Raw genomic sequence first — 10118 nt, 5'->3', positions numbered from 1 at the left:
AATTTTAATCGGAAACACAGCTGGCAATATTTGGTTTTTAATTCGGCTTTTATTGGGGTTTATTTTTTGTATTTCTGTATTTTTGTATTTTGTATTTTTTGTATTTTGTGTATAGTATTTGTTTTTTAATATGCTGTGAACCGCCCTGAGTCCTATGGGAGAAGGGCGGTATACAAATTAAATTAACATAACATAACATTAACATGAAATAAATATCATTTCACAATGCAAACTTGCATATGCACCTGAGATCATGATGCAAGTGGACACAAATGCATGTTTCATCTTTTTTTAGATGTCCTTTGTACCAAATGCCTATGTATTGTAGAATTGTAATAAACATGTTTACTTTTTACTTTTCTATGTTGTGAAAATAATTTGCAGGTTTTAGAATGACCGTATATAAGAAAAACTATTTGAAATCAGTGCCATATAATAATGGATTTATTTTAAATGAAATTTATTTCCCACTTAGAAATATGTTACTTTTAAATAGATATGCCAGTTACATGAAAAAACAAAACATGGGAGTTTTGTAGGGATATGGCCAGCATAAAAATTTAATAACCATACATACATACATACATACATACATATGTGAACATCTTAGTATAATGTTTTACTTTTTATTTTTAAAAGTGAACATTTCAGAATTTCAATTCAATTTCCTCCACAGTACAACTTAGAAAATTCAGTAATACTTTATGAAATCAATAAGTTTTTCTATCTGAAAGCATACTAAATGAAAGCTAATTATAATTCTTATGTTTTGTGTGATTTGTGTGTGGTTTAATGCATCCAAAGAAAATTCTCTGAATGGATTGCAGATGAAAAAGGGAAAAATATCACAAACAAGACTATCAGTATTGTTTGTCTGACATCTTTGCTAGCATTGCTGAACAAATAGCAAGCTAAATATCTTCAGCAGGTTACTTTTTATATACTGCTCTGATTTTTAGCAATAATAAGCTCTAACAAAGAACAGTTATAAAACTGGCTTAATATAAATATATATGTTGTATAGATTTTGGTCTTGAAATGGATTATTTGTATGTCAAATTCAGAAGATTTCATTTCTGTCTCCCTCTCTAAGGAATCATGTTGGGTATCATGATAGGTAGCATATAAATTGAATGAATGAATGAATGAATGAATGAGTGAGTGAGTGAGTGAGTGAGTGAATGAATAGGCAGTATCATTGGTAGATATTTTTTTTTCTTTCCAGAATTATTTTACAATTCAACTTAGATTAATCTTAAGTATAATTTTGACTGTTTATCCTACTGGAAAGATATCAGAATAATTCTGATTTTATATTTATAAGCAAGTATGTTGAGATGCTAATCCTATAATGGTGTATATGCTGAGCTTCCTTTTTTTTTGTAGTCACCTCTCCCATGCTGGGGATGCCTAGTAAGACAAGGCCTCTCTCTCTCTCTGCCTTCTAAATTGACATGATGTTGGCCTTCACAAAGCACAAAAGAAAAACACTATTCTGAAAATGTAAAAAATATATATTTTATTGTATAGTTATCTTGTTCAAGGATTAGTTAAAAAGTATAAAATGTTCCTATGGATATTGAAAATTTGGAAAAGACATATGAAGCACTGTTAATTCCAAACTGCAAATGAATAGCTTTTTACGATACAAATGCCTAACTGTATACATAAGGCAAGCAACTCAGTAGACTAGCTCAGCTTAAACTTTCTCCTGTTTCACAAACAGCATGACCTGAAAAGCTGCATAGTTCTCTTCATGTCATGTAAGTTTACATCAAGTGCAGGAGAGACAGCAGGAGAAAGGAATAACAGCAAGCAGCAGGGTAAGCAATTGAGTTTGAATCTTAATAAGAAAAGTCAATAGCATAAAAAATGGGAAAGGAAATGGGGGGCCCAGAAAAGCTATTGATGCTATGGCAGCTGTGATGGAGCCAGCAGGCCACCACATAACTATCAGCCTATTGGAATGATTTACTGCCTCCCTGCCTTCCTCCTTGTTTCAACAAACGTGACTTTGCACAAGGTTTGGCAAATAGCATATGTCCAGAATATTGTGTGGAATTTGTTGAAGTGCTCAGTTACAGATTCTAAAATCAAAAGCATTGTTGCAGAATTCAGTCGTGTTGTCACAAAATGTGATGAGAGATGCAAACAAGCCTCATGAAGAAAGAAAACTGTATCTAGTAACAGTCAGATGAACCTTTTGGTATATAGTTAATGGTACTCAGGAATGACCTTGGGAAACAGGAGGAAGAGCCACAGGGTAGACATCATTTAGATAGGAGGCATCTGAGTCTGCAGAAGGAATGGGGCCATGGAAAACATCTCATAAGGGACATTCCCTAACTTCCTGGACTGCAAGGGCAAAGAGTGAGAGCCTTGCAAGATTCTGTTCATGTGACCTTATAATAAGGTTAGAGCTAATACTTCTAGGCATTTCCAGTGTGCTACCTTACAAGGTTGACAACAATGCACCTGGATCATTTTTTTTAAATTTTTAGTGAGGATACCTTTAAATGAGAATGGACTCCCTGCCAACTACCTGGACTAGTTGGCAAGATTTGCAGAAGTAACTTCTGCATTAGCCTAAGAAGAAGGCATTGGCAACATTTGCAAAAGTGGCTTGTTGATGCCTTCTTCCTTGGCTGAGAGAATGAGTGGCCCAAAGTCCCCCCTCTGACTTTGTGCCTAAGGCAGGTATAGAACTCACCGTATGCTGGTTTCTAGCCTGGTACCATAACCACTACACCAAACTGACTTTTCTGATGAACTTAATAGATTAAAACTAAGATCAGTATATTAGTTTTACAGATATAACCTACTCAGGAGCAAAGCCTAAAACAGAATGACTAAATTTCTGAAGCTGTGGATGTTCTAAATATTTTAGCTTTTTAGTTTTAATGGAGAAGGTTTCAATAGCAATGAGAGCCACCTGATTCCTTTCCTCCCACCATACTGTCCCAAACCACTCCACAGAGACATTTATATGCCACAAACAACAATTTTCCTTTTATAGTCAATGTTTGAACACCAATTTAACATTAAATTTTCACTCAGATCTCCACTGATGTTCTTATGTATTTTCAGAAATTTGTTAGAAAACACTTTTGCAAACACAGGTGGACAGAGTGTCTGCATATATACTAAGGACTTCTGTTGGCTAGGTGAAGGAAAGAATGAGTGATGGAAAGGGGGAAGATAAATATCAGGTTGCTAAGCATTCTGTGATGACCTTCCCAGTAGGATAGATGGAAATGTATCAGGTTTCTCAACAGTAAACTGGGGGAAAGAAATGAAATATGAATGTTCACACCGAAAGCAAAAAGAGGAACAGCAAAATAGACTATTTTCCATTGACCCATCGTCCCATTTAAGAAGTAGGATTATTGCTCACCTAGCTCTGTTATTGAACTATACAATTTTTCACAGGAGTTTTTCACAGCGGTACCTGGAGATGGTGATATTGAAACAGAAATTTTCTTTAGAGACAGCACTGTTTATTGTACATATATGAATCTTCTAGTGGGTTTACTCAGGACTACTTGGATCTTTGTTTGCATTTCCAAATTAATTTTGTTGGGTGTCCATAATTACAAAAGTGAGATGGGTGGAAATATAAATTTAACATCTAAAATAAAATAATAAATATCTACTCATTACATATTCAGAATTTGATAATGATTGCAGAATACAGTGGCTCTGATTTTCTAATACCAATATTTTATTATTGAGAAGATGTACTGATAGGAGAGAATATTTGCAGCTTAGGCTTGAACTGTGGGTCCTTGGTGCTCTCTGAGTTTGGCTGTTTTTTTGCAGACATTTCATTACCACATTAGGTAACATAATCAGTGCTTGAGAAGATGTGCTTGAAAAATGTGTTGACACTGCCTGGTGTTAAACCTTTAAAGCCATAGACAGGAGAGCAGGATTTCTTATGGTCAGATATATATCCCAAGTATCCCCTGTAGCACTTTACTGAAGCAAACTATTTTATTCAGATTTTGAATAATGTTATTATTCAAATAGTTGCATACTTTGGGATTGAATGTTTATTGGCATAAAATGTCTTCTGTCTTAAATACACAATATTATATTTATGCATGGTTGCTTTTATAACATAATGCTATATATGTTTTCTAAAAGAGGTATTCCTCTATATACAGTAGCTCTTAATTCTAAATAAAAATGCATAGAATTTCAATCTAAATTCAAATGCAGCATTTCTATAACAAATATGTTTGCATAGAAATAGCAACACCAGAAAAACATAAAGAAAAATTATCAATCTAAATGATATAACCTTGACTGAAAATTTGACCATGCAACTGGTAGTAAGTGACATGAAAAGCTAATGTGGTAAACAGGAGAGGTTTTTAGTTTTCCGCTGGGCTGTTTACATTTTCTGTGGCAGCTTTTCTATAGAGATAGTGTCACTTCATTATTCAGGCAGTTACTGATTATTTTTTAGAAAAGGCTTTTTCATATAAAAAATATGAAATGGAAAAATTGGAAATGCCATTAACGCTTTGACAAAATTGTCAGATAAAAAAATTAGAATTATTAGCAGAAGGGGGTCATCCACAATTTTCTTATTGAGAGATAAGTTTATTACAGTTTTTTTTTAAAAAAAACTCCTTATCTTTTCAGTGCAAATGACTGAAAAGAAGCATATGATTAATGATTACTAAGACCGAAAAGACCATGGAGGAGAAAAGCTGAAACAACTCCGATTATAAATAGACTGAAATTAAAGTGGGCTCCTACAGCACTTCATTATTCATTGTAGCTCTGATAAACCCCTACTAACACTATATGCTAATACATACAGTAAGAACCTTTTTGCAAAGAGACATCTTTATTTTGTAAAGTTATAAATATTATTATTTCCTGCATAATATTTTAATAGATTCATTTGATCTCCACTCACCTGCTAGCTGGAGAACCAAAGATGTGTCTTATGGTGTTCCTTAAGGTCATACATCAATGTGTTTGTTTAAGAAAATACAGCTGTGTGTGTGTAGGAAACAGAAATTTTGGTAGAACTGATACAAAGTCAGTCATTAGATAATTTTCCAATTTTCCCCTTTTCCAGTGATTTTTTTTTTTAAAGGCAGTGGTCCTCTTAAAGGACATAGGAACATCTTAGATTCTATTCATTGAGCAGGACTTCCCCTCCTTTTTCTTACCCATTGTTTCTTTCCCTGTGCAGGAACAAATGTTTCTGATTTCCAGATTATTTTTGGATGTCTTATACAATTTTGTTGTGGGAGAAGGAAGAAGCCATAGAGAAGGAACTTGAATTGTGCAATATCTTGAGTTGAATTTGACATCCTAAATATGTTCCTCTTGCATTTACAGAAGAGGTAACTAAAGCACTTGTTTGCTTTGCCAGTTTACTGGTGCTGTAGCCCTGGTGACAGTACTTCATGCCTTAATCAGCATGAGGCTGGACAACTATAGTGCCCTCCATCAGGCTGCCTTTGGAGACAACTGGGAAGCTGTAGCTGATGCAAAAACGCAGCAGGCAAATTATGATGAGACAACCTTGCCAGTGTAGAGTAACACCTAATAACACCTAGACTTATTGCAGTGTCCAATTCAAAGTGCTTTGAACTTCTAAAGCAGCGGTTCTCAACCTATGGGTCGCAACCTCATTTGGGGTCGATCGACCATTTCATGGGGGTCGCCAAGCAAGGCTGTCCGCCATTTTTTTCCCCTTTTCCGGCGGGTGCCTTACCTCCCTTGGGCTGGGCCAGCTGGTGGTCGGCCTGCTCCGTCTCTGCCACTTGCCAGCTACGCCTCGGCCGGCGCAGGGGGCAGAACCACGCATGCGTGGCGTTCCCAGGCAGGGAAAGTCCTCGACTTACGACCGGTTGGGTAGCCCTCGACTTATGACCGGTTTAGTCCTCGACTTACGACCGGTTTAGTCCTCAACCTACGACCGGTTGGGGGTCGCGGCATTAAAAAGGTTGAGAACCACTGTTCTAAAGATCTATATTGCACATTTCTGGAATACCTCAGGTAACACCTTGCCAGAATTGAGTTGGTTGATGTGGTGTGATCATTGAGACAATTGTTGAAAGTCTTCCTGTCCCCCTGTTACAAAGTAAACAGTGTGTGGATGTAAAGAGTGTGGAAGGCTATCAAACCATTGGATCCTTCTGACTATCCTTCTAAGTTCATCAGAGTGTACTATTCTGAAGTCTAACATTGAAATATGACTACAGTTTCTCGTCCCCGTGCTCTTTGAAAATCCAGAATAGTATGTTTATTGCCTCCCAGGCTCCCACTTATCTTTACTTCCTCAACCATTTTCTCCAAGTTGATCAGGATTAGATTCGGGATAGCAGTCTTGAGGACACATGTCAGATAATATTTGATTGGATTGTAGATTACTGGACTAGATTAAGAAATAATTCAAAGAATACACTGCTGATTCTGCTGCATTTTGTGATATGTCTTCATAGTGTGGTATATTTAATTATATTTGTGTGCTTTTAATTTCTTAGTTTAATTTCTTATATTACATTTGTAAGCTTTCCGGAGACAATAGTGTTCACTGTTCTGATATTCAAGGTTTTTTTTTTTAAAAAAAGCTTGCTGTAATTCATCAAAAGTCTTGATTTGGAATAGATTAGTGCATGTATTGCTCATCAGCCACATGAGTTATTTAATTATTTATTTATTAAACATAGTACTTTAAGGGGAAATAAATTATGATGCAGTTTGTGAAAATGTACAGTATATCTTCTGCCTGTGTAGTAAACCGGATGTAAATGAGTATAGTATAGTGATTTATTCAGTGCAACAACCTGGAAACAACCCATATAGGTCTAATATTACATCAATACAAAATGAGACTTTATAGTGGGAGAAAGCACTCTGGGACCACCCCAGTACTGAGTGTGCATACCATTTGATTAATATCATTAAGACGTTTTACACGCAAGGATTTTAACAGCTTTAATATTTCCCTAAACAAATTTGTAGTTAAAATTTAAAATTTAATAGTGGATTTAAATGCCTCTTATCTGAAAGATACATTTTTTAAATTAAAAAAAGTCCCTGGTTTTAATCTTTAGACTGGAAATATAAGTGACAAGTTGAGTATCATTCTTTAAATGGCTTTCAAGGAAATTTAGATTTTAGAAGAGTTGTCTTCTGTCTTTTTAGTAATATATTGCTTTTAATTTTATTACTTTGATCCTGTATAGCTCCATACTGCAGCTTAAATCATATTGTGAAGAATGGTGGAATTGTAAATAAAACCAAGGGCACAGTTGGCAGCATAATTCGCTACTATTGTAAATCTGGATACAGGATAATTGGTCATAGCAATGCAACTTGCAGACATCACCCAAATGGCATGTATCAGTGGGATTCTCCTCCACCTCTTTGCCAAGGTAAGACTTAACTCTGTGTGTGTGTGTGTGTGTGTGTGTGTGTGTGTGTGTGTGTGTGACAGAGAGAGAGAGAGAGAGAGAGAGAGACAGACAGACAGACAGACAGACAGACAAAGAGATTTTGGCATTTAGGAGCCAACAAATTTCTGATCCTGTTGTTCCAAGATAATTATGTATTGTACCATTTGAGTTTCTAACCAACAAAACAGAAAGGTTTCTCTAGGGCATGCTTCAAAAATTATTCAGTTAATATGGCAACTTAAACATTGAAGAAGAAAAAGGGTTGATTTATCAAATGTTCAAGCCATTATATCATTTCATCAGCAATTCTAATCTTGAAATTTCTGCTTATAATATAAGAATGAAAAATTTGCTTGCAAACTGTGCCAACAAATATGATTTCATGAGAACTAAGATTCTGTGGCAGCAGAAACTGATGAGAAAAATGGGTCAGGAGTTCCAAAAAAAAACCCTCCAGGCACTAAAAGTTCAAGTCCAATGAGGAAAAACAATGGATACAGTGGAAGGAACCAAAATACTAAAGGATTTAATGAAGTTCTGAAAACTGAGGGAACTTATATTGGGTGGCCTGACCAAACATCTCTTCAATATCTTTGAGAAATTCTAAAGTGAAGTGTCAACTGACTGCAGAAGGGCCAATGTTCCCCCTATATTCAAAGGGGAAAAATAGGACCTATGTAACTCCAAACCCACAAAAGTCTGTAAAGTGAATAATATGTACACACTTTGAAAACAATACTGTCATTAGCAAAAGTGATTCTTATTGGACTATTTCATATGAGATAACTTCCTTAATAGATAATAGTCCTCGAATTATGGCCATTTGTTCAGTGACTGTTTAAAGTTACAATTGCACTGAATGAAGAGGTTATAAATGCTCCTTGAAATTAGAGTCACTGAAGGCTTCCAGTTTTGTGCGGTAGCGACTGGTCACGGGCTTGTGGATTCTCCACACCCCCGCAGCTAATTTTGCCCTGCCAGGGGACCCTAAATGGTCTAAGTCTCCCCGGAGAAGCGACAAAGAAAGAAGGGTGCTCCAGCAATTCTGGAATGGCAGTGGCCATTCCATTTGACTTGGGGAAAGCCTTCTAACCCGACAGGAGAAAGGCTGGTCATATTGCATCGACCAGCCCAAGCTACTTGCAACCAAAGTCCAAAAGCACTAACCAGCACAACTGTGAACAGCGTGCTTGAAACTGGGTGAGGAATTCGATCTTCTCTTTTCTATTCTACATTTAATTTACTGGAAAAGATCCCCAAGAAGCAAAATACTTCCAAAAGGGAAGGAGGGGGATTTCCGCCCCACCCTTACACTAACGGAAGGGCGAATTAATCTTTTTATGGAGGATCAAAATATATGGAAGTGAAATAAATACAAAACCTGAAACTTAAAACTTAAATCTGGATAAATCTAAAATTGTTTTAATGGTTAAGACTCTCATTTCAAAGATAATTGTTTATTTCGGAAATTGAAAAACAAATAGTTGCTGACACCTAGTGGCAGATGAAGACTATGACAGCTATTATACTTTAATATAAGACTTGGCAAAATCTGGGAAAAGCTAATGTGGTCTATGACCTTCAAAGCTTTAACAACAAAGAACAGCTGTGACAAAAAAAGACAATAATCTGGGCTGTAGACAAAGAGAGAATTATAAATTTCAGAAAAAAAATCTTTTTTGAACTATTTGGATTACAAATATCTATCTAATTGGGACTCTAAAGCTATTTACAAAGAAAAGAAAGGAAGAGAAAAACTCAAATTCTTGGCTATTATGGATCAGAGACATGTAGAAAGAACATATCAAGAAAACATAAATATGTCACAGGAGGAGATATATAGTATACTGCAACTAATTCAAACAACAATGACATTAAACCACAAACAAATCCAAAACAACTTTGAAAATATAAATCAATTTATTTCCAAGTTAACTCTACAACAAAAAAATTCCCAGAAAACAACAACAGAGAAGGAGCAGATAAAACAGATAAATGGATACAGAATTGAGAATAGAGACTTAAACGTGGAACTTAACAAAACAAGGAAATGTGATTCAATCCTAGTGGAAAAAAAGTCACAAGAATTGGAAAAAACAACTTATCCCTTAAGACTACAAAATAAATCTGAGGACAAGAAAATAGATCGGATAAAAAGGACTGTAGAGATGTCAGGAACATTGGAGAGAAAGGAAATGATAAGAGAAGCGGAGAGAAAGAAAAAGAAAAAGATTTTCAACAAACATGGAAAGGCAGAAGCCACTTCTCCAGATTTACTTTTTACTCTACAGCAACATTTACAAATATACGGAAAAACTTTTTGATTCAGCAAAATACATTGATTAAGAAAGACACTGGGCAAAAGAAAAAGACTAAAGTGGAAACTAAGAAAATAGATGATGGGACTTACCAGAGAGAATACTTAAAAAAGAAACATTTGTTTGAATATGGTTAAAGAAATAGAAAAGTTTTGGAATATATATATATATTTTTTATTATTATTATTTCAATTTATATCCCGCCCTTCTCCCGAAGGACTCAGGGCGGCTCACAACATTATTAAAAGACAAAGAGAGACCCACACACCCCACCGAATAAAACCAAATTAAAACCAATATTTTAGTGTTGTGGTAATTAAAATTTCTAAAAAACCCAATTTAAAAATCCTCCCTAGGCCAGGCCCGCTTGTTG

General features: G+C 35.4%; 1 protein-coding gene across 1 annotated transcript in view; it reads left to right on the top strand.

The window, feature by feature from the left end:
- LOC107284570 (CUB and sushi domain-containing protein 1) overlaps positions 1-10118 on the top strand; it is a 478687-nt gene that overhangs the window by 406848 nt on the left and 61721 nt on the right. Inside the window, exon 46 of the mRNA XM_029283474.1 lies at positions 7218-7406. Within this exon, the coding sequence (XP_029139307.1) occupies positions 7218-7406 (189 nt within the window). The remainder of the gene's footprint in view (positions 1-7217; positions 7407-10118) is intronic.

The sequence above is a fragment of the Protobothrops mucrosquamatus genome, unplaced genomic scaffold, assembly GCF_001527695.2.
Source record: "Protobothrops mucrosquamatus isolate PMUCROS unplaced genomic scaffold, P.Mucros_1.0 scaffold103, whole genome shotgun sequence".
NCBI classification, from domain to species: domain Eukaryota; kingdom Metazoa; phylum Chordata; class Lepidosauria; order Squamata; family Viperidae; genus Protobothrops; species Protobothrops mucrosquamatus.
This window is presented reverse-complemented; position numbering and strand designations above follow the sequence as displayed.